This window comes from Phoca vitulina, unplaced genomic scaffold (assembly GCF_004348235.1).
Source record: "Phoca vitulina isolate PV1807 unplaced genomic scaffold, GSC_HSeal_1.0 scaffold10, whole genome shotgun sequence".
NCBI lineage: Eukaryota > Metazoa > Chordata > Mammalia > Carnivora > Phocidae > Phoca > Phoca vitulina.
The window spans coordinates 22543752-22568558 of record NW_022589713.1 but is presented as its reverse complement, the minus strand read 5'-3'; the positions used below and the strand labels follow the sequence as shown (position 1 = coordinate 22568558).

The 24807-nt window shown below is 52.6% G+C and overlaps 1 protein-coding gene across 1 annotated transcript in view; it reads right to left on the bottom strand.

Annotated features, from left to right (window-relative positions):
• Positions 1-10751: 10751 nt before the first annotated feature.
• SLCO2A1 (solute carrier organic anion transporter family member 2A1) overlaps positions 10752-24807 on the bottom strand; it is an 81492-nt gene continuing 67436 nt past the window's right edge. The window contains exons 10-14 of the mRNA XM_032408669.1: positions 22489-22654; positions 19768-19931; positions 16134-16198; positions 13621-13744; positions 10752-12730 (exon numbers count right to left, since the gene is read on the bottom strand). Coding sequence (XP_032264560.1) covers positions 12610-12730; positions 13621-13744; positions 16134-16198; positions 19768-19931; positions 22489-22654 — 640 coding nt within the window. The 3' untranslated portion in view covers positions 10752-12609. The remainder of the gene's footprint in view (positions 12731-13620; positions 13745-16133; positions 16199-19767; positions 19932-22488; positions 22655-24807) is intronic.

Here is a 24807-nt window from a genome sequence, read left to right as displayed (position 1 = left end):
AGTATGGAATGTAAAAACAATTACTCTAGTTTCCCCCAAATCTCTTTTTGTGATTATAAAAAGATCTTTTAAAAATATCTAATGTAACTAAGAAAAATGTATCTAATATCTGAAAAACAAATCTAGTAAAAAAAAATCTAGTATCTAATATATCTAATATATCTAATTATTATATGTCATATATAATTATGTGATAATTATATATATTAGATATTATTAAACATAATAATTAGAGTTAGATATAATCTTTTAGATTCCTTTTGATTTCTTCTTCCAGTTTTAAATACAAATGAAGTTAAATGTAATAACATTACAAATAGCATATATAAAATAATCACATATTTTTTTTTAAGATTTTATTCATTTATTTTACAGAGAGAGACACAGTGAGAGAGGGAACACAAGCAGGGGGAGTGGGAGAGGGAGAAGCAGGCTTCCCGTGGAGTAGGGAGCCCGATGTGGGGCTCGATCCCAGGACCCTAGGAACATGACCTGAGCTGAAGGCAGACGCTTAACAACTGAGCCACCCAGGTGCCCCATAAAATAGTCACATATTTATCAAAACCTTTTGGTATATCTCTTTAGCCTTTCTGGAACACACACATGAAAAGATCCTCCTAATGTAAATGTTAATTATTTATGAAGAGTGGCATTTGAATTTTTTTAACCTCCATGCAGTGCTTGAATAATTTATAATAACTATGCATTCTTCTAACAAAACTCATACTGGTTTTCTGTCATATAAAAGAGACAAATTTTTAAAAATTGTTTGCTTATTCTAATCTTGTCATCATTACCTTAAGTAGTTTATTTGCAGGAGTGCGCTGTAATCTTCTGCAGTCTACCTCTAGAATTACCATTAATTTTCTTTGGAATGTAACCTCTCCTCTCAAGGCCTTAGAAACAGCAATGCTTATTTTGTGTATTTGGTAGGGAAAAGTGTTATTTTTTTGTATGTTCAGTAGAGAAAAGTAGTTATCAAGATGCTTGTTATAAAAAATTATGAATGTTCCCCTAGAGTTGCAAACTATATTGGTGGTAGGAAATTGATTTGCTCACAACCACTTGACAAGTAATTCTTGACTATGTCCCCTCTGACCTTGTTTGTAATTAATCTGAGAGTTTATTAACTAAGGAGAGTCTCTGGGGAATAAAAAATTAAAGGTAAGATTTCTTCCTTAAAAATATTTAAGGCAAGAATTTGTAGCATATTTATTTTAAAATAAAACATAGAGTCTCTTTTTTTAAAGATTTTATTTGTCAGAGAGAGAGAGAGCACAAGCAGAGGGAGAAGCAGGCTCCCCGCTGAGCAAGGAACCCGATCCCAGGGCCCTGGGATCATGACCTGAGCTGAAGGCAGACGCTTAACTCACTGAGCCACCCAGGTGTCCCACATAGAGTCTCTTTTATGGCAATTATGAAATCATGGCCAGATGGACAGGATGCCTGGTCTCCCTGGCATGGAGCTTTATCTCGTGGGATGGCTAGGGTACACTTCCCTGCCAGCTCACAGCTAGGAGGGGCTGATTCTGCTGTATAACCACTTGATCACACATAGCAAGGAAATGCCAGCCTGCCAGCCAATTGTGTTGAGGACCAAAATTTTAGAAGCTTGGTCACAAGGCGAATTTAGGGTTCTGGCTGGGAGGTGGCACACTAACTTCCTGTTGTAGCTGCTGTAACAAATGACCGCCACTTTGGTCAGACTTTGTTCGGACCGACAGAGGAGAACGGAAGTCTATCTTTACAGTTCCAGAGGCCAGAAGTCTGAAAGTAGGTTGACATGAAGACGTTGGTAGGGCTATGCTGTCTCTGGAGATTCTCACGGACACTTTTCCTTGCTTCTTCCCATTGCCTTCTCTTCTGTATGTGATCTTCTGCCTCCCTCTTATACAGACACTTGTGATGGTATTTAGGGTCTGCCCAGATAACCTAGGATAATCTCCCCATTTTAAGATCCTTAAATGACATCTGCAAAGTCTTTGCCATATAAAGTAACATCCACAGGTTCCAGGGGACTGGGGCATGGACATATCTTTGGAGGCCAACATTCAGCTTACCATAGGTGGTAAGACTAAGAAAGCTAGAAAAGTTTCTCTCTCCTCATACTAGAAATTCAGGTTTCCATCTCAAAGCTGGGAATGCGCGACTGTACTCCGATCTGAATTTGGAATCCCCCACCTGGGAGGTTTCCATCACTGTCCCAGGCCAAGGCAGAGGGCAGGCTTTCCTCAGGCCTCCCTTCGTGAGGCCTTTCTGCAGTTAGAGGATAAAGCCTCAGTTGGAGAAGACACCCATGCTGGCTGGCTTGAGTGTTTGCTGTTTTGGATCCTTGGTAGGGACGGGAAGGCAGAAGGGGGTGTACTGATCCGCAAATGGCCAGTCTAGGACTCTCATGCTTCTAGCTCCAACTTGTTTCAACAGGAGTCAGTTCTGACCACATTGTCTCCTTCCTTTTCTTAACTGTGCACAGGGCATTTGTATGGGGCATCATTCACATTTCAACAATAGGGCCCACAATTTAGGAGCCAGAACAAAAAGGAGGTGCTTGCTCTGTATGTGTCAGGGTGTGTAACCCCCACTCTGGATGGCGCCTTCTGCTTCACACCCCAGAAAATCTCCCTACTTGACTAAGTCGTGTGGGTTGAGAGGCCCTTCTAGCACTGGGTTGAGTACCTCTGTTCCATTGTTTAAGTGTGAAAGATCCTCCCCAGGAACAGAGTGAAGTGGGAGGCGACAGGAGGGTGTGTCTCTAGGGATTCTCACTCAGCACATATGAATCATGGCCATATGAGGTTATCTACTCAGAGATGTGGAATAATATTCCAGGGGTATTCAGATAAACAGTACAGTGATTTGTGGATTCCTGACTCATTGTCTTAACAACCAAAGGCTTGATGAACATTTCATTCTTTCTCCCTGCCCCCCGTGTGTCCCGACAGCCCCAGGGGGCCCATCTTTGCAATCTTATAGAAAGCCAAGTGAAGTGCGATTTTAAAACTCTAAGATGTGTATAAGCATATTAAATGAGTTTTAAAAATTCATGGGTAGAGAACGGTCTTTATAAAAAAAAACACACAAAAACTTTGCTCTTGAAATAGGTAGCTTGTGGGTATAAAATTATTAATAATTAAGTTTCCATTTAACAAGTAAATACTGTGCTCTGACAAGAGAGAACAAACATATGAAGCTATTTTTGGGTAGAAAGCCATTAATTATAACATTTTAAGTCCCAGATGACTTTCAAACAATAAAGATTAAAATGTTATTACAATTTATGCTGAATGTTAAAAATGATAATCCTATTTTTTCTCACATAATTTGTTTTCTGCCGTTATCAGACAGTGCAGACTGAGAAAGTGGGGAATAAAAAAGTCACTTATTTTCTTTCTTTTATTAAGTTAAAAACAAATCAGACTGGGCGCCTGGGTGGCTCCGTTGGTTAAGCGACTGCCTTCGGCTCAGGTCATGATCCTGGAGTCCCGGGATGGAGTCCTGCATCGGGCTCCCTGCTCGGCAGGGAGTCTGCTTCTCCCTCTGACCTTCCCCCCTCTCATGTGCTCTCTCTCTCTCATTCTCTCAAATAAATGAATAAAATCTTTAAAAAAAAAACAAATCAGACTTTTGGCTCAAAGCCAACTCTGTCTCAAATAAATCGCAGGGCAGGTGGTGCCTTGCCACATGGTAATATCGGCCCTCGTTAAAAAAAAAATCATAAATATAAAAGTAAATTGGTAAAAGTTTTATAATGGGAAAGGCTTTCCATTTGAGGGCATTTTAATACAAAGACCATTTGCTTAAAAAGATGGTAAAATGTTATTGTACAATAAAACCCTACTCGGCGTGTAAATCTAAAATGTACTCAGAACCACTAAGTAAATCAACCTTGGGAAAATCAAATCTGAAGTGTGAGTTTTACTTTACGGAAGATTCCCCCCCACCCCCGGGGTGATGGAACGGCTGTAGCGGGGCCCGACTGAGATACATGCGTGACATGCTGGCCCTTCGTTCTGCAAACTAGAAGACACAGAAGGACATAAAGCTCAATGAATTCTCCCCAAACCATGGACCCTCCACGAACTCCAGAAGCAGAACATAGCTACAACTACGGAAGCCTCCCCTCGTGCCTCCCGAGTTCCTAAGCTTTCCTCGCTTATTTTCTTCTAGGTCTGATCAGCCAGAAGGCTGGAGCGCCATGAAGTGCGGTGGGGTGGAAGAGTCAGGGGGAGGAGGTCCGGGCAGAGACCCGGACTTCAGTTCGGACGCTACTCTCTAGCGCCCCCCGCCGGCAGTCCTCCACCTGCTCCTTATTTCTCAAGCACCGTCCTTCAGGCCTTTTCCGACACTCTCCTGGATTTTCAGTGGCTCAGCTGGATTCTTTCAGGGTGTGTGTATGCGTGGAAATTTAAATACCCACAGGGACTAAGCCGGTGATGTGGGGGCCACAGCAACCCTAGGAGTACAGGGACCATCTGAAGGAGCGCTCTGTACTCAGCTCCAGCCCCTTGTCATCTGGCAGGAGTGCTGGCCCAGGGGTTTTTTCCAGAGAAAATCCCAAATTCAAACACTCCCGACGTTTGCAGCTAACTGGAAAACATAAATGTCCTGTGGGCCTATCAGAACCCAGACACGGTTGGTTTCCAACATCTGCTTTCTAACAAGGCGCATTCTGGGGCTTGGATCAGTTCCAGTACTCGGGGGCAGGGGGGTGGGGGTTGGCACACAGCCTGGCTGCTGGGAGCCTGTGGGGGCCTGGGGTGCTCTGCTGCTCACTGGCCCTTCCCTCAGCTCTGGACCCACTGGAGCATCCCAGCTCTGATCGTTTCCACCTCCGGTTCCCCCAGCAGCCTCCTTCCATAGAACCCACCTTTGCCAGCCAGGCTCCCCTTCCCAAGTACACCTGCAAGCCCCAGCGGCTTTTTATTAAATAACCCAGAAACCTGGTTGTATCTTGCCTGTTAAAAAGCTGTCAGTGCCTTCCCATTACCCACAGGCAGCATCCAGTTGCTAAAGGAGGTGTGCGTGGTACGACGACCACCCATTACGCTCCGGCAACTTGTAATACGCACTACCTGCTCCTGCTTTCCAGACAAACATGCCCAAGCTTTTTCATCTCTGAGCCGTCACTCCTGCAGCCCCGTCTGCCCAGAACACCCCATTCTGAGACCTTGCTCAACAAACTTGCCCTACCCTTCAAGATTCAGCTGGAGTTCACCGACTCTACTCCTGCCCCCCCCACTCCGATCTGTTGGGGAACTGGCCTCTCTCGGCTTTGTGGTAGCACCCCACGCCTGCCCTTCCCCCTGCAGTCCAATGCAGGTATCCATCTGTCTGTCTGCACTTCCTCGGGGCACTGTGGCACCTGTAACAGATTACTAGCAATTGCCATGCAATTTGTGTGCCTCCTTGGTTATGTCTCTCTTGCTTCCCCAATTGTAAATTCCAAGGGGGAAGGGGTTCTGTTTGTCTTGTTCACGCCACAGGTCTGGTGCCCAGTACTTGCTGGATGCCTGATTCCACAGGATGGGCAGTTGGAACACTCCCCAAGTGGAGAGGCCCAGGACACAGACACGGCTTTCTCTCTGAGGCTCGCTCCTATTTCAGGGCCAGGCCCTAGGAGGTGCTCTGGGGACCAGAGGAAAGAGGGGTCAGAGGGACCTGAGCCCCCTGCAGCCGTGGAATGGTGGTCCCCAGAGAGGGACGCTGTGGAGAGGCTGTGAGGACCCCACACTGCGGGCTGGGTGGCCGCTCTGCTCACAAGAGGTCAGAGAGAGTCGGGAAGCCGTGTGTGCCTTTTGGTGCTTCCCGGCATCTTTTCCTTTCGTTTCCTTGTTCTTTAATGGGCTCACTACACATTCGTGCTGAAAATACAGATAAACAGACTAAATGGTGCTTTGTCGCGGAGCGGGAGAGGGGGACATCTCAAGGCCACGACCTGTGAGCCGGTGCCCAGACCGCGGGCCGTTCTGCGGCGGCCAGTGTAGGCGGTGCGGGGGTGGGGTGGGCGTGAGGAGGGCGGCAGGACCAAGGGCGCCGGGGCGGGGCGCGGCGGGGCAGCTGCGCGGCCGGAACCCGGGCAGATGCCCCATCGCGGCGCGGAGCGGGCCGGGCCGCGCGTCCCTGGCGTCCACGGGGCGTGGTGCCTCGTCGGGGCTCCTGGTGGGACCCGGGCCCAGGGACGGGCGCGCCCTCTAGTGGCCGGCCGCCACTCGGCTGGCTCCTGCGGCCCCGGCGGGACACCACTCCCGCAACCCGCAGCGCCCGCCTTCCCGGCGCGCGCCCGCACCTCACTGCAAAGGAGAGAAAAGCACCGGAGACCGCGGTACGCCGCGCCTCGGGCTCCTCGTCTGTGAAATGGCATGATGATTGCATCTTACAGGGGTGCAGTGATGATTCAAGGTGCAAACCTGTCTAAAGCACTTGGGACGGTGTCTGAGCGCTCAACACTCCCGAGCTATTGGAACTCTGCGCTTCAAGAGCCCTTCTGAAATCTCAGTGTGTCTGGAGAGGCTGCCTGGGTCAAGGAGCCAGACAGAAACAGAGTGAAATCGGCCTGGGTCCTTTCCCATTGTGGACCCAAGGGAGAGCTTCTGTCTCATCCAGCCACCCCTGTTCCTCTTCTGTAAACTAGGGGTAGTGAGGTGAAATGAGGACCAAGGTTTAAACAAATGTTGGTCCCTATCCAAGACCTCTGAGGTCACTTTTATGGATTTGGTGTCTGTAAAGAGAAAGGGGTTGGCAACACTGGGGGACTTAAATTAGTTGCTTTATTTGGCCCTGAGACTGAGCCTCTCTAATCCCAGCTCCAAGCCTGGGGCTCCAGGGCCCAGATGGTCAGAGAGAGGAGGTGGGAGGGAAAGAGTGGGGACAGGGCAGCTTCCACCCCACCCTTGGCTGGGGCAGCCCCGGAGCACTGGCCAAGAGGGAGGCTGCAAATGGGTTGTCTCCTTCAAGCACATGCGGTGGGGTCTCCCTGTGAATGTGTGGGGCAGGGCTGGTGCGTGCTGAGAGTACAGAAAGGACAGCCCCCTGAGGGTATAGCATGGCTCACTCAGGAGCCCCTTTCCAGTGTAGACTCCAGGAGGAGACCCTGAGCTAGGAGCACCTTCCTGGGATTGGTTGGCTGGAGCTCTGAGGCCCTTCTCCCAGGCCCTGACCCAGGAGCCAGGACCCAGCTGGCCCCCCCACTCACAGCCTGGTGTCAGCCAGCCCTCAAGACCCTCCAGCAGCCTCTGAGCCTGGATCCAACTGCCTCTCCAGGCCTTATGTCTGATCTCCTTCGTGGGTCCTGTGTCCATGGTTTCTCAGAGCTTACCCAGGTTTTCCTGCTTCCTTCCCTTTGCCTGGAATGTTTTGGCACCTTTGAGTCTCTTGAGATCTAGTCCATCCTCCAAGACCTGGATCAACCCCCTTCTCTGATCTCTCAACCCAATGAGCTCATAGCACTTGAACCCTGCCCTCTGTTAAGGTCTTATTCTGGCTCCTAATATGCCCCTGAAGGATAGGGACCACGTGTTTGTCATCTCCGGTCCTCATCTGCATCAGGTACTAAATGAATAAATGGAGGCACAAGTGACAGCTAGAAGGGGCCTCGTTTTCTCCATTCTGAGGTTAGGATTAGCCATACTGGCCTTCCAGGGCTGGTGGAAGTTCGGGGTGAGGTTCCTCCAGAGTGTATCGGCTCATCCCCTCTTCCTTCCCAGGGTCGCTCAGACAGCTGTACTTCTCATTGGCTTCTCAGCCTCCCCAGCAAACCTCTCCCATCTCAAGAGAACCTTCCCGGGCCCTGCATCTCTCTCAGCTGCCGCCCCAGCTCCACCTCCTCTGCTTCCTTCCCCACCTCCCCAGCCCTCTGCAAACTGCCTGTAGGCTGGGCCTTGCCTAGAAATCGTCCCATCCCCTTTCAGAGCCAGCATGGATGCTGCCTCCTTGGGAAATCCCCCTTCCTGACAGCCTGACGAAGCTGGCTTAAGTGTCCAAGAGCACCCATGTCCCCCAGGTTCGCCCCCAGGGGTGGAGGATTCTAGCACTGTCCGTACCTGCTTTCTGTTTCTTCTGAGCTCACAGGATTAGCCTTCCCCACCCCTGTGGCAGTTGGGCAGGGACATACACCTACTGGCCAACAGGCTGGGAGCAGAGATGAAGCCAGTCACACCGGGGCCAGAACCCGGACTTACCAGTGCGAGACCTCTGAGGACTTTCTGGCCCTGCCTCGTCAATTCTGGTGGCATGTTATGAAATGGAGGGACCTCGGCATCCGAGCAGACTGCACGGCTGAGCCACTGCCCTGGAGAGCCACCCAGACCCACAGTAGACTTTGGGTGAGCAAGAGAGGAGCGCCCTTTGTGTCACATGACAGACGGGGGCGGTTACCACAGCCCGGCCCTGCCTATCCTGCCTGAATTGCAGTTAGAGGAGCGGGGGAGATGGGCAGCTGGGCGACAAGATCCCCGCGCATTTTAGTCACTGTTGTTGACATCAAGGTGCGGCAGTGCCTGGGGGGGCGGGGCAGGGGCTTCAGCAAGCTGGGGTGACCCCTGTGTCGTGTGGGGATGAATGGCAGGGTGTGCCATGGGAGAAAAACTTTCTCTCACTTACGATTTGCCAAGGGCTTGTCCGGGGCCTGTTTACATATTTAATCTCTGAGGAAAGGTTATAATGAATTGGGTGCTATTGGCAGGAGATGGACATTTTCCCCAGATATGTGGTTCCTGTGGTTGGAAAAGAGGATTTCTCCTTTGGATTCGCAGGGTTTCTCTCTCTGTCTCTGTCTCTCTGTCACACACACACATACACACACACACACACACACACACACACACACACACACGGAGCCCCTGCCAATCTCATCACTTCAGGAGTCTGTAATATGATATTTTAATAACAATCTGAGACAGACGGATTCAGCCCCCTGCTTAGCTGGTTGGAGAAGATCACAATGTGGCTTTGTTTCCTAAGTGAGAATCTGCTAACCTGTCACCAGGTGGGGGTGTTCCCTTGAAGGTCTGTCTGTGTGAAAGCTTTTTCCTCTTTGTCCATTTTCTCTGCGACTCTCCTTTAACTCATGGTGCTATCAGGTGAAACCAGCCCTGTGCAATGAGCACGTGTAATGTTCTTGCTACTTGAAGGTGGGGTAAATGACGTCGTACCTGGTCCTCCCCACCTCCATCCCACCTTACATAGCCCTCAATAGATTCCCCACCTCCCTCCACGGGCTAGTGAATTTCAGTGGGAATAGACGGGCCTCCCCCTATTTCAGAATATCTCAGTAGGGAGGCTGGGGCTGCAGCTGAGTCTGGAGGAGAAAGATCTGGACAGCCTGGTTTAAGTCCAGACCCAGCTAGGTGTCATTTGGGTGAAGTGGGCCACAACAGATTCCTCATCTTCAGTTGGGGCCTTCAGACCAGTCTGGCCTCCCTCATGGGGCTATGGTGAGGATCACCCCAGAGGGCTTTAGGCCAAAGGGATAATTCGTGGAGATATGGTATTTGATTTTCACTGCATTTTCCCCCTCCTATGCTAAGAAGTTCCAGGAAGGATGAGGTAAAATTTTCCTACAGACCCTTTCTTTCCTGGCTTTTTTTGTTCAGCCCCTGAGGGGCTGGATTATGCTGGCAGACAGAGTGGAACAGAGGGGTGGGCTTCCTAGGGCTGGGCGGGGGGGGGGGCCTAGCCCTGCATCTGGCCTCTGCACGGTTTCCAGGCTCAGGGGGAAGCAGGGCAAGTAGGGAGCCTCAGCCTGGGAAAGGACCAAAGACTCATACTGGCAGGACCCAAGGGACTGTGGATGCCTTTGGGGCCAGACCATCGAGGATGGTCGATGCTACTTTCCAGCCAGCCAGCAGGATGACAGCTAGAAAACAAACATAACTGATTTAGAGAATAATTGTGCCATTTTTTTGCACACTCAAGCTGGGAGAGCGAGAGTCCCACTTTTAGTACGTAGTATGCTCTTAACAGAACGGTGAGCTCTATTCTTCATGCCCACTGGCTCCTGACGGCAGCCACCCAGGAAATCAGATTAACAGGCCCCCCTTCCCTTGTCGTCTTTTCCTTACCAAAGGCCGACAGAGTCTGTAAAGTTCTCAGTGGCCTAAGCACAAGTGGGTGTTGCCAAGTTTCTGCCGCACTGATGACCCACCACCAGGGTGTAGGGACCACCCACGCCGGCCTCACAGGATAGGCCGGTCACAGGTGCCACTCCCACAGACTCGGGGGCTGGCTGGAGAGGTTGGGAAGCTGTGTTTTAACCACATCCTCTATGAGTGTCCAGCACTCAAGGAAGTTTGCTCAGCTTTAGAAGTGTTTGCTCTAGAAGTGAAATGAAGGTGACATCATTGTATTCTCTGCAGGCCATCAGGAGAAGAGATTTGCTGTGGGAAGTGGTAGGATGGCTGTGACCAAGTGACCAAAGATGATTATGATATTAATTCTGATTTGTATCACGGACTTAGCTATTGGTGCTCCACTCCACTTGTGGATAGAAACTCAAGGCAGGGATCAGGCCTCCTGAGAGCCAAGCACTGTGGGCCTTTGATGGTTATCTGCAGAACTTCACTGAAGGAACAACGAGAGCCTGCTGCCTGCTCTGAACCAGGCTGATGGGTGGAGAGTGGCGTTACCTCCGATCCCCATGGCCATGCGCCCCTGTGGTTGGGGCATGGGCATCTCCTCTGGCCAGAAAGTGCAGGTTCTATAGGCTCTCTGACGGATACAGATGACAGTACAAATTCATGACCAAGTTACGTCAATAGCAAAATTTTAATATATTAATAGCAATATCATAATAGAATAAAGCCTTGGGAGGGCGACCAATCTTCCAGAATCTGCAGGTTGGCATTCATTGTTCGTGAGCTCAGCTGAAGGCAGTGCCTTCAGAATTTGGTTAAATCACAGAGAGAAGGACCAGGATTACTTGCAGGGAATCATTTTCCAAGCGGAACCATCTTAAAATGCTGAAACTGGCCCCTGAGGTTGCATGGAGCCTCCCTTCCTGAGTGAGATCTTTGGAAAAAAGGCCACGTGTAGCAGTGGCTTTCACAAAGACTTCAGTCTCCTGGCGGTTTGGCCACTGACATACATTTTTTGGCTTACCACCATATGAGCCCTTTCCAGAGATGGCTTCTGGTATGCTTCTGGAGGGTTCTTCCGAGAGGTGTGGCGCTCAAGAGAGCCATGTGTGGCAATAACCAGTTCCCAGCTGCTCCAGAGCACACGGTGAGCCAGGTCTCTGTCTGGCAAAGGGCTAGGTGCAGGGGCCATCTGGTGGGACATAGATGGTCGAGATCCTGGTGACAATCTCTGGGTTCGTGCTGTGTCACCCCTGCCGCTGCCCCCAGCACTCTCTAGGAGAAGGCCCAGTGTGGATGGGGGGCGGGGAGGGGAGAGCCTAGGAGAGCTCGCTGGAGAGCCATGTACTAGCACTGCCTTGCACAAAGCTGGTCTGCAATAAATATAATACTTGTTGATGAAAGGCCTCCTTTGTGGACATCTAACTCTGAACCTTTACCACACAGCAGGGGGGCCGCTCAACCCAGGCCCCCAGAGGGGCAGTGAGGAGAGGCTGAGAACATGTTGAACACAGGAGTGTCTGGAGCCAGGGAAGCGGACCACCCTGGCCTCTATTTCATGGGCTTACCATCCAGCTTGGCAGACCCTGACACCCGCCCCCCCCACCCCCCCAGCTTCCTTGCTTGCTCTGCTGACATCTTGGACTGCCTGTCTTTACTCTTTGGCACACAGGGTGAGGTCCAGACAGGGTAGCCCACGTGCGGCCACCTCATTTGCTCCCAAGGAAACTCGGGGAGGGTCTTCCCATCACTCTGAGTTCAGTGGTCTCATCCTCACATAGAGGGTGCGGGAGGTTGGGCTACTGACCACTTCACGGCCCTCCTTGGGTCTTCACCATGGTGTGGCTTTCTCAGCACAGAAGGATCTAGAGTTAACAGGAACAGCATCTGGATGACCCACCTCATGGTGTCTTGGTCTCTGCTCTGGTGCCTGAGTGTGGGGTAACTGAGAGGGGACCGGCTGGCCATACTTCCCAACATGGCAGCTTCCAAAATGGCCTTTTGGGGCAGGAAGCAAAGATCTGAGGGGAAGGAGGCCAGTCCCTCCTGAGTTCTGTGCTGATGCTGAACCAAGACACAAAGAAGGCTACAGCCAGGCTCTCCCTCCCCTAGCCTGCCTCTGGCCATTAATCATAACCCAGCCCTCTCCCTCCTTCCCCTGGGAAGATAACGCTTTGCTCTCTCCACTTAGGAAACCAGCCCCACCCAAAGGCTGGGGTGGGGGAGCAGGGGCTGCCTCAGTGGGCATCCTTGCTGGGGGATCCAGCACTGAGGAAAGCTTGGGCACACACAGGTGCCTTGAAAGGAGCCAGGGAAGACCTGGCCCTCCAGCTCAGTGCCCATCCAGCCCAGGTACACAGTGGACCTACGGAATCCTGGGGTGGGGGGTGGAGGCAGGGAGGGCAAATGGTGACTGGGGTTTTCTCTTATTTAGAAAACAAAACGGAAATGATGTGTTAACATTAGTAAATACAGGCAGGTGTGGAGGGGCAGGGTCCACTTTCTGGAACAGGGCAGTGGCTGGGCCGAGGGTCAGGGGTCAGATGAGGCCTGCAGCCTTCTCCTGCACGTTGTACTCCTTGTTCTTCTTCACCCGCCAGCTGATGAACAAGAGCAGCAGTACACCCAGCGCCTTGTAGCCCACCTGCAGGCCCAGGTACCTGTGGGGCAGGAGGAGACGAGACCAGTGAGGGGGTGTGGAGGCTCTGTGGCCATGCCGTGGGCCAGGGCCATCAGGAAGAGTAGCATCACTTTCACAGTGGCCCAGGGAATATGCTGTCACCACTTAGGTAAGGATCCGTTACCACCCTGGTGGGGACCACTTCCCAGGAGGCATGAGACTCCTAATTCAATGGTCCTCATTCCTGCACCGGTGACTCCCCCAGGGCCAAAGGCAACACTGCAGCCCCAGGCAGTCTGGAGGGTCCAGTCCTCCCAGCAGAGCCAGAAGGAGAGGGGTACCTGCTCGCTGCCCTCTTGGGGCACCCCTCTCCTGGCTGTCTATGCCACCCCCATACCGTTCAGCCCCCCTCAAGCCCACTCGCCCCATGGTTTCTGGTTTATGTGATGATGGCAGCAGGTGAGGTGGCTGGAAGGGGTGCAGAACTAATGAAGCTGCAGCTAGGCTTGGACCCGCTGAGGCAGGGTAGGCCCGCCTGCCCTTGACCTCTACCGTGAGCCACGATGGGGCCACCTGTCTCTGAGCAGTGGGAGCTGGCCTGGCATCGTCCCACAGCCACGGCCTCACCTCAGACTCCAGCCAGCCCCTTTCCGTTTGACAAACGTCTTTCTGCGACTGCTTCTCCTGAGGGACTGTGGACTAGGGGCTAGCTCCCAGCGGCACGCACGTGCGCGTGCACACACTCCAGGACGTGCATGGCTCTCTTCACCAGTGACCCCTGCTCCCTGTCCGTGGCAGCACCCCTCTGGGCCTCTCCCTTGGGAGCCTGGCAGCCCCCACAAAGGGCACCGCAGCAGATGGCTGCCCTCTGCTCTGGCCCAGTGCCTGACACCGTCCACCCCGGGCCACGGGGGCGTGCTGGGCCCTCACCTGTCTCGGAGAGCGTCATTGTCATAGTAGGCACAGGCCCCACGCCTCCCCGAGCACTGCAAGCTCCACCTGATGCAGGAGTAGTCGATGGTGAGGCCGTAGAGGGCTGGAGATGGCAGCCAGGCTGGCGTCCGCGGGAAGAGAGTTCAGAGAGCCCAGATTACACGGGGCTGCAGGCAGAGGTGCCCGGCGAGGTGGGCAGCAAGCCCCCCCCCCAGCTGCCCCTGCATGGTTCCCATGAATGAGAACGGCTCTGCTCCACCCCTGGGAACCGCAGTGACTTCGGAAAGCCAAATCGCTGTCTGTGACAGCTGAATTCCTCTTTCACTAGAGGCTTAGAAGAGAAACAAGACCTGAGCCATCGTGTCAGGGCAGTGAGTCACAGAGGTCACCTCGCTGCCAGCTCAGACCGACAACATAGTTCCCACACTGGATTGGCCTCAGGTGGAGATATGCTGACCTCCACGGTGGGGCATCGACTCCTCACGTCCTCACAGGGCCTGGAGGTGGGTGGGTGCCCTCGCTCTAAGGAGGAGGAAGGTAGGCACAGCGAGCTCATGCTTGCATAGCCAAGAGGGTCAGGGCTGGCCTTTGAGCCCTAGTTTCCTCGAAGCCCATGCTCCTCCACTACACCAGGCTGCCCGGCTGGCTTAGACAACCCCCCCAGAAGACCCCCGACACCCTGGCTGCTCAGAGCCTCTACCCCAGCCCCCTGAACTTCCCCACAGCTGAGTGGTGAGCCCCGATCCAGCAGCGGCTATGCCTTCCTTCTGTTAAGTATTCAGGATGACCCCCGTATTCTTAGCTACAGTTCTGGGCGGTCACTGGACTGGGGAGGGATTTATCCAGGATCCACACCCTGAACCACTGTGCTCAGAACAGCCTCGCCGACTCTGTCGAGGGCGCCGTGAGAAGCTGCTTGAGGAGGAAAGCAAGAGATCTGCCTGTGGCCCCACCCATAAGTGGGAACCTTTGAGAACCAGCCTCTCCACTCACACCCTGCTCACTTCCAAGTCTCTGGCTAAGCAGGGGATGGAAACTGGCCACAGGGATTGTCCACCAAGGATGCTACCCTAAATAGAAACACAGTCCAGAAACATTTTCAGCCAAGTCCCAGTGGGTAATTTTAAACTTGCTGGGTTTTATCCATGTGAAGTCCTTCTTTCTACCCCAGAGTGCAATTACGTTCTTGGGTGATGATGAAAGGGATGCCTCCAGCCCAGATTTTCTAACCGTGATCCCGTATTGAGTTGTCTGAGCTCAAGTGACAAAACAAGGCAGCAGGTGCCGTGAGCGGTGGGACAGCGGTTGTTTTCCAGGTGGCTGGGAGAAGCTCTTCAGAGCCCTTCCTGGCCGCTGGCTGCGCTGGGCACAACGCGGGGCTTCCTGCCCTGCATCCTTCACGCTGGTAATATAGGCCTGAGCAGCAGGCTCTGAAGGGGCAGTGCTGGGACGAGGGCAGCAAGTGGCCCGATACCGAGAGATCCCGTGGAAAAGCTGGTTCAGTCCTCATCATCTGCACTCCTCACCCAACCTTTGGGGGAGAGGGCCCTGCACAGGTTCTCGCTCAGCAGGCCCCAGGAGGGACATCACCAACACAGCCCAGAAGGATGATGGAAGCTGCTGGAGGGCCAACTGCAGCCTGGCTCCCGGATAATAAGGCACAGCGGGCTCTGCAGGGATTTCAGCACTGGAGGTCAGCAAGGACACTCCGAGAGCGGCTAAAGTCCCTCCACTGCAGTTGCCCTACTCCCTGCTGCCCTGGGCACCCACTGGGTCCTTAATCAATACTCAGCTGAACGTAGTCCCTTTACTTGGCTTGCCCGGCACTGCAAGGGCCTGCATATTACTGCCTGGATGGGTCAAGAAGGCACAGTCCAGCATGAGCCTCTGGGAGAGGGCGGGCGAGGGGCACACATGCCCCCCCCAGCCCAGGCCCCCAGGGAGGGCCGGGTGTTCCCCGCTCCCCGCGGGCAGCTGGCTCTCCTGGGGGGCATTGCTGACCATTTGCGCAGGCTCCATTTCTCCGTGGGCTCTGGGCTGCTTGAGCGTAGGCCGGGTTTGCCGGCAGAGGGCCCCGCACTGAGAACATTTGCAGAATAGAGGCAAGAGGAGTGAGTTTTGTCAAGTGGGAGGGAAGCCAGGGCTGGGCTCAGCTGCTGTTCTGGCTGGGACAGGAATGCAGGGTTTTGTTCCTACAGCCAGTTCTTGGAGAGAGATGAAAAAATACCTGCCTTCAATTCTTTATTAGGTATCCTCAGCTGTGTCCACTTTTCATTTTTCTTACATAGTTTTGTTTGGAATTAATGCCTTAGATGGAATCTTTCCTAACCTCAAGTAATGGGGAAACCGCCCATATAGGGTCTCGGCCTTTGCCGATGTGTTGGTGATGCGTGGCCTCTCCTTACCGCAGAGATGAGACAGGGCTTCCCTCAGCCCCTCCCTGCACCTCACAGCCCTCGGATGCCCTGGCGCCGCTCCTCAGGAAGGAAGGGGGCATCTCAGACACTTACCCAGCAGGCGCATCAGCAAGAACTGCACCCCGATGGCAAATGACTTTTCTTCCTGGTTCACCACACTGAAAAGGAAGATAGGAAGTCAGCAGCCAGAGGACTCGGGGCTGTGCCTTGACTCAGTCAGGGGCAGCCGGCCTCAGAGCAAGCCATAACCTACTCTCAAGGGGCCTGACAGCTAGCTGGCTGACTCGATTCACCTTGGCCGCGTGCTCCCATTGTTTGTATCGGCGGTTCTCAAAGCACGATCGCTGGGCCAGGAGCGTGAGCCCCCACCCCTGGGAACTCGTTAGAAATGCAGATTCCCAGGCCCTATCTTAAACCTAAGAATCAGGTCCCTGGGGGTGGGGCCCAGCCATCTGTGCTTTAGGAAGCCCTCCAGGAGATTCTGTTGTGCACTCAAATTTGAGAACCTCTGGTCTCTGTGATTTTCAGGGCTGCCCCTGCCCCCTTCAAGAGGCAGAGGGCAGAAGAGGCTGGGAATGGAGAGAAGGATGGGGAAGGGTGTGTTCACAGCAGCAGGTCTGAACAACTCCCATAGAGTGTGAAGAGCAATAAAGACAGCCCGGATGAAAGTGTAATTAAGGCCCCTGGGCCGTAGGCTTCTGTGTGCAACTAGAAGAATCCTTTACCTAGGGCCAGCTTCGTGGGCGTGGGGCCTGTGCTGTCTCCCAGGGCCCCGCCCTCAGAAAGGCCCCAGGTTTGATTTAATGCTCTGCTGTGGCTGGTCTTGAAATTCTTAATAATTTTGGAACCAGGAGCCTCCCATTTTCATTTTGCACTGGGTCCTACAAATTATATAGCCAGTCTTGCCCCCACCCTTCTTCCCTCAAGAGAGGACAAGCATTTGGCTGAGGAAGGAGATTCGGAGAGAGATGGGGAAGCTATCTGGCGGTGGTATTGCCAGGCCCTGCCATCCCAGCTGGGCAGGGGGCAGAGAGGGAGGACACCCCGTCCACAAGGTGGGGAGCCAGGCGGTGGCCTGCAGAGGCACCAGGCTTCTCGTGCTCTGAACACCCACACTCCTGGGTGGGGGTGCCTGTGGGGGAAGGGCATTTGGGGCAGAGGGGACATCAAGGAAGGGAACTCAGAAGTAATGTTCAGGTGTCTGCACACATTTTGTTCTGGCCTCACAGTCCTGCTAGCAAAGTGGAAAGGGGCCCTCTTCCAGTTCCTCTGAAAGGTGGACCAGTGAAAGCGATACTCATAGGCTTGAGGCACCCACTTAGGACCCCCATCCCATGGAAAGTGCCTCAAATCTCAATCTAATGGATGCTCCCTTTATGCCCACAGGTCCCTCCAGTGGCCCAAATTCATAATAGTCCCTGGGCAGACGCCCCTAGATTCTGGACTGAATGGGGCTTGGGCACCCCAGTTTGGCTTCTGATGGACAGCTTGAGCCCCTCCTGGTGTTTGCCCTCGGCTGTGAACTAACTCTGACATTTGGACCACTCTCTTCTTCCACATTTCTGGTGAACCTTCCCTCCCAGCCTGTATTTCCATGCCTGGTTGGGGGCCAGGGTACAAATAACACTTGGGTCGCCTACAAGGTCACCTTTAAAGCTCACGCTCTTCACACTAAATTGCATCCATTCTCTCATCTTTGCCAGTGGGATTTATCTTTAAATGATTTTGGGATCCTGGAGCCTCTTTAGTTTCGCTCCAGCCCCTGATCAGACTTAGAAGGGAGAGGTTTTCTAGGAAAGCCCATCCTGTGGTTGAAATGATGCTCCTCCTCCACAGCTTCCCTAGCTCTGGGGCTTGATGGAATCCTCTGGGAGGTGGACTGACAGGGACTGCCCCCTACTTGCTGCTCAGCAACTTTCCTGTGAAATGTCCTTATCCTGTTCCCTCTCCTCATCATGGCCACCCACAGGTATTTCTCAGGGTTAGAGGGTCCACCATGGCCCATCTGGCCCTGGTGCAAGAGGTAACCCCACTCAAGGGCCTTGGATGAAAGCACCAGTGTTTGGAATGCATAGGGTGGGGAGTGGTAGAAAGAGGGTGCTGATGGTGTTGGGAGGGGCAATATGCTGTGGCCCTGAGCATCCCCACATGTTCCTGGGGAATATGCTAAGAACACAAGGTTCTGACTGCTCTTTTCCTGGGCTACTTCTCAGGGCTGTGGTTGCAATGAGCAACCTGGAGGCATGGGGTAAAACCTTACCCTAGACCAAGAGCAGGATTGGTCTACATAGGTGGTGGCTCTCCCAAGCTCAGTGTTCCTCACTGTGACAGAAGCTCACTGCATGTGATGCATACACCTGGGTATTCCAGGTCACTCCATGGGATGTGGGGCACAAGGATAAATGATGCAAGGTTCCTGCTCTTTGCATGCACCTGTGAGTAACAGGCCTTTGTCTTTGAACCAGGAGTCTCCTGTCTGCTGCCAGCATTCTTGAAACAGTAACAAAATAGGAGCTTGGGGGGTGCCTGGGCAGCTCAGTCATTAACCGTCTGCCTTTGGCTCAGGTCATGATTCCAGGGTCCTGGGATCGAGTCCCACATTGGGCTCCCTGCTCGGCGGGAGGCCTGCTTCTCCCTCTCCCACTCCCCCTGCCTGTGTTCCCTCTCTCGCTGTGTCTCTCTCTGTCAAATAAATAAAATCTTTTAAAAAAAATAGGAGCTTGGTAGTTTGCAAGCTAACTTGTCAATAGGGTAAAATACCAGGCCCTGACAGGTGGCTGCTTCTGTTCTTCATCTCCTAGCCTTTGGGGAAAATAGGTCATTGGCACCTAGCTAGCTATTAATAATTCTTAGAATTTGGTTAATAGTGATAATTAATGAATATATAGAGTACCTTACATCTACAAAGCAATTTATCAGGTAATCCTGACACCCAGTCCCTTGTGGTCAATAGCAGCTGTTAATAATTCTTAGAATTTGGTTCATAGTGATAATTAACCAATATATAGAGTACCTTACATCTACAAAGCAATTTATCAGGTAATCCTGACACCAGTCCCTTGTGGTCAATATCATGAACCTCTTCATAAATGAGGAAACTGAGACTCAGTGAGGTTGGCAACATCCCAGGACATCCAGCCAGTGTACGGCCGAGCTGGGCCTTTGACCCTAGCACTGGGAATCCAGATCCTGTGTTTTTCCCTCTCTGCTCTCAAGAGGGGTGAGGACAGGAAAGAGGCGGGCAGGGGTGGGTTAGGTGAACTTGGTTGAAATGTTGTTTTCTCTTTGGCAGAGGGTGAGGTGAAGGAAGGGTCAATTCCCTCTCAAAACCTCAGAGGCATTCCACTGCCACTGTAAGGGGACACCTCTGCTCTCCCCTCCCACCTTGGCCAGCCTCTCTCTTCTGACCTGAGAACTTGGTCCTGGTTCCTAGCACACTTTTCTTATTTTCATCCTTTCTCAAAGCCCTCATTCTGTCTCTGAACTTTCCACATTTTTCCCCCCTTGATTTTGTACATCTAACGGAATTCTCTTCCTTCGTCTTAGTTCTTTCAGGATTTAAACATATGTGAATCTTCAGGCATTTCCACAGTGTGGAGCCAGGCAGCCTGGCTTCCCGGAGGCTCAGCCATTCGTGGCTCTGCCCTCCCGGGGGTGGGGTCTCTCAGTGGCAGGAAAGGAGGAGAGACAGAAGCAGGGAGTGTGGGGGACCGAGAGGTGCACTCACCGCAGAACCATCATGTAGAGCGGGTTGTGAGAGATGCAGGCTATGAGGGCCACGAAGGAGATGAGGAAGATGGCCGGCAGCAGGAAGTGGGCGCAGGGGATGGGGCACGATCCCGACTTGGCTGAAGTGGACGCCCCAGTCACACAGCTGCAGTTCAGATACGTCTTGGAAAGGAGAGGGAGGGGGAGGGGGAGATCTGCTGTCATCACCCACACCACCACACACTTCAAACGCCGGTACCAGCTCCAGCCAGAGTCCCTCAGGTGATGCTGCGTGTGGAGGCTGGAGAGCAGACCCGGGGAGGTTTTTGAGGTGCCCCACGGATACCACCTCTGACCACTGTTTAGGCCATCAAAACCGTCTTCACCAAAACCGGTCATCGAGCAGGGGCTGGGCCCCTCCCGAAGTTCCACCCACAGCAGGACATGCGGGACCCTACTGCCAGGCAAGGCCTACCCAGCTTGGGACCAGGGGCCAGGAGGGCTCTCTTTGGGGCCAGGCCGCCCTGTGCGTCACCGCAGTGGTTCTGTGGGTGCTGTGTTTGCTGTTTGGGTGCTTCTTGCAGGGAAGGTAAGGACGGGATAGACAGGAGGAGATAGCAGTGGGAACTCAGTGGAACCCACTGAGCTCTTCATCTGTCAGGCCTTTGCCAGAGCTTCCTGCCTGAGAGGAACTCCTGTCCGTGAAGGACTCTAGGGAAGGAGGCCCCTGGCTCCAGTCTGCAAGTTCATATGGCGCAGTACTCTGGTACAACTGGCCTTGGGGGCCACTGCCCGTGTCAGGGGGTCTTCACCTTACTTCTCATAGCGTCTGATGGCCTAGCCTGGGACCATTTAAGTGCCATAGCAGTTACAACTGCTAATCGAACGAACGAGCTAGTATGCTTCCTCCTGGCTGACAGCAGGAACTATGCACCCTCTTTATTTTGGCTGCCAGGAAGCTCAGAAGTTAGTTCTATATAATATGGCTGTTATTTCCGTCAGTCTGCATTTTTTTAACATAGGTTTTTTTCCCCCCTTATAATTTACTGTCTTTTCTTTTTTTTTTTTTTTAAAAGATTTTATTTACTTATTTGACAGAGAGAGACACAGCAAGAGAAGGAACACAAGCAGGGGGAGTGGCAGACAGAGGGAGAAGCAGGCTTCCCGCTGAGCGGCGAGCCCGATGCGAGGCTTGATCCCAGGACCCTGGGATCATGACCTGAGCTGAAGGCAGAAGCTTAACGACTGAGCCACCCAGGCGCCCCAATTTACTGTCTTTTCTTGATGTTATGCTAATGGATTTGTGCTGTTGTTGGAAACCTGTCAAGATGATTTCTGGAAGTAGATGAGTCAGAAGTAAGTAAATAAAGATAAGAAAACCACAGAAGCCACCACAGACCCCTCCGACTAGAAGGCCATGGAGAGACCATCTTGTTTGCGCTCTTTGTTCTCTCTCTGCCCACGGAGGTGGCTGTGGGAGCAGCCTTGCCCTGTGCTCTCGGAGGAGGATGCCTAGCGGGGGCTAGCCTTGTCCATGCCCTCCACACGGGCTTAAGGGAATGAGGCACATTCTTCTCCTTAGGGCATCCTTAGCAGAACTGCACGAACTTCCCACTGCTCTTAGGAGAAGGTACATCCGACTCCTGGGCCTGGCCCGCCCAGTCTTGGCCTGGGTGTGACATGCCTCTTAGCGCCAACCCTGGCCTTCCCTGCTTTCTCCTGTGCCTGGCTCTGTCATGCCCTTGGGCCTTGCACTTGCTGTTCCTTTACCTGGAAAGCTTCACTTCCAGGCCTTCCTAAGGTTTTCTTCTTCTGGTTGTTCAGTTCTAATGTCACCTCCACAGGGAGGCCCCCAGGAACTAGAGAGTCTAGTCATCAAGTCTCTCCGTGGCATGGGATACATTCTAAAACTACCTTGTACATTTATTTGATAGAACGCAAACTCGACGAGAGCAGGACCTTGTCTGATGGGTTCACCACTGAGTCCTCAACACCCGTGGCTGTGCTGGCTGTTCACTAAGTATTTGCCGAATAGCTGAACAGATGTCTTGACTTGGTTTGCTGCTGCTTGACCCTAGAAGTCGGGAGCCGTAGCCCTCTGAGGGCTGGTAGAACCTCACCTCATGGGCCCAGTGAACGTGGGCTGCACAAGTGGAAGGCCGGTGGCCAGCAGATACATGACCTTGAACAGATGTGCGCCAGACTGAGGCAGGGTCCTGGGTTCTAGTCCCACAGCTGCCCCTAAATAGCTGCATGACTTCAGGCCAGTTGTATAGCTACACATCAGGGCTGAGGGATTCAACCAAATGCCCTAGATCACACTTCCAGCTCTAACCTTCCGGGTTCAGATCACAGAAGACCCTCTGCTCTCGATTTCTCTGGGCCTGTCCTTGTGGCTTCCCACACAGGCAGGATGCAGGACCCAGAGATGCCCCTTAGGATCCATCAGGATGAGACTCTAAGGCCTCAGCTGAAGGACTGCTTTGGCTCGTTTCTGCCCTGAGCATTGTTGGGGCTCAGGAATGTGAATTTTTTTTGAACATCAGCCAAACTTTAATTGACTTTGGGCTGTAGGCATCTGGTCATGACCTTAGGGAAGGGGAGGTGGAGAGAGGGCGGGTGTGGCCCAGAGCCACGAGGCTGGGAGCGAGTGGCGTTCTGCCCATCCTGGAGCCGAGGAGCAGTGTGCGAGGGCACGGGCTGAGCGCAGACACCCCCACGGGCCTTCTCTGGCCCTTACCAGCTGCTTGGAGGCCACAGAGCTGATGTTGACGTCGCTGCAGCCGGCATGGCAGGGCGAGAGGTACTCCACCCCATTGTCTCCGCACACCGGGTGGAAGATGGAGTCTGGGCACGGGCAGTGCCTACGGCAGGCAGGAAGCTGCGGATGTATAGAACTTGATGTCCTGCCAGCAAAACAGGAAATGGGGAATCAAACAAAGCAAGACCAAAGAAACCTCCCCACGCCAGCCCAGCGTGAGTTCCCCGCCTGGTTCGTGTGCCTGTGTGTCTCCATTTGTCTTGGGCCAGCGCCACCCTGGGATCTGAATTACCCCTGTTGGAGCCAGTGGTGAATGCCCTGCTTGGTCAGTGCTCCTGGCACCCACCAAGTGCTGGCCAGAAAGACCTGGTCAGCAAACCCCACACTGCAGAAAGGCATTAAGACAACCAACCAGGGGCGCCTGGGTGGCTCAGTCGTTCAGCGTCTGCCTTCGGCTCAGGTCATGATCCCGGGGTCCTGGGATCGAGCCCTGCATCGGGCTCCCTGCTCGGCGGGAAGCCTGTTTCTCCCTCTCCCACTCCCCCTGCTTGTGTTCTTGCTCTTGCTATCTCTCTGTCAAATAAATAAATAAAATCTTTAAAAAAAAAAAAAAAAAAGATAACCACCCAACCAACCACCCAACCAGGACTCCGATGAAAGAGATGGCAGATACTACACCAAAGTCACAGGCAATATTTCCTTTCTCTCTTCCTCCACCCGGGCTTGGGCTGACAGAAGGCTGGGGCCCCTGGTCACTGCATCCCCCCTGCACAATAATCCAGGGGGTTTCACCAGCTGATCTCACCATTCCTACCATCCTCCTCATCTGACAGTCACAGTTGTTCTCTGGGGGGAGAGGGGATTGGGATAGGCTGACAAATTGCAGACCAGGGCTCTGCTAAAATAATTACACTGCTGATGGTTAACATTAATGGGGTATCTCTTATGTGCCAGGCACAGTGCCCAAGACTTTTCATGTTGCCATCACGACAACTCGACAGTTAAATCACATTCCTCTCATGACAAGAAAACTGAAGATTAGAAAAGTAACTTTTGCCAACTACAAAGCACTGTGCCAGAACTCACCCCAGTCTGATGACAAAGCCCTGTGCTAAAAACTCCCCGTGGGGGTGGCGCCTGGGTGGCCCAGTCAGTTAGGCGTTTGACTTGTGATTTTAGCTCAGGTCATAATCTCAGGGTCTTGGGATCTGGCCCTGTGTTGGGCTCTGCACTCAGCAGGGAGTCTGCTGGAGATTCTCTCTCCCTCTCCCTCTCCTTCTCTTTTATTTATTTATTTGAGAGAGAGAGAGAGAGAGAGCATAAGCAGAGGGAGGGGCAGAGGGAGAAGCAGACTCCCTGCTGAGCAGGGATCCCAATGTGGGGCTCGATCCCAGGACCCTGGGATCATGACCTGAGCCAAAGGCAGACGCTTAACCAACTGAGCCACCCAGGCTCCCCTAAATAAATAAATCTTTTTAAAAAAAGCTCCTAGTGAGAACCACCCGAAGGCTCAAAGTCTTCTCAGCTTCTCTCAATCCATAGTCAGCCTGCAGAACAATACAAACTGGGTGGGGGTTCCTGCCCTGAGCAACCCTCCCTTCCCTTGTACCCCTTCTCTCCTTCACCCCCCAAAGACAAAAGATGGTATTTCAAAGAAAAAGAGAAAACACCAAGACTGAAAGGTACAGTTTCTCCAAACGTTGCAACCTCATTAGGCAAAACCTAAAAGAAGAGGTGGTTGGAAGGGGCACCCAGGAAAAAATAAATGCTCCTTGCTCAGCACCTTCCCCTCATGGGCCTCTAAAGCTCTTCCTGAACATGAAGCCAGACTTAAAACCTGGGACCAGATTGCTTTATGCAAACTGACAGGTATACTTTACCTGCCCTCTTCCTCACCTGCCCTAATTTTTTGAGTCTGCCATCACTTTCGTTATTCTTTCCCAGATCTTTTCAAGTCTCCTTCTCTCATCTTTCTTCAGCAGCTCAAGGAGACTTTGTAATTGTAGCCGGCACAGAGCTGATGCTAAACATAGCTTATTTCCTGGTTCCTGAGGCTCACAGCCCTACAGATTTATCCTTAAACCAAACTCATTAGTTTTTGGTGCTTCTTAAAAAACAGAACCCTAACCCTGATTGCTGTTGGCCCACTAGGACCCTCAGATTTCTCCTCATAATTGAGCATATGATTCAAGACCTCATTTTCTAAGTTGCCACGTAAGAGATTAGATCAAAAAGTGAAAAGGAGAGAAGAGAGTTGAGGAAGCAGATAGGAAAGCGTATGGCAGTCCGATCCAGGCT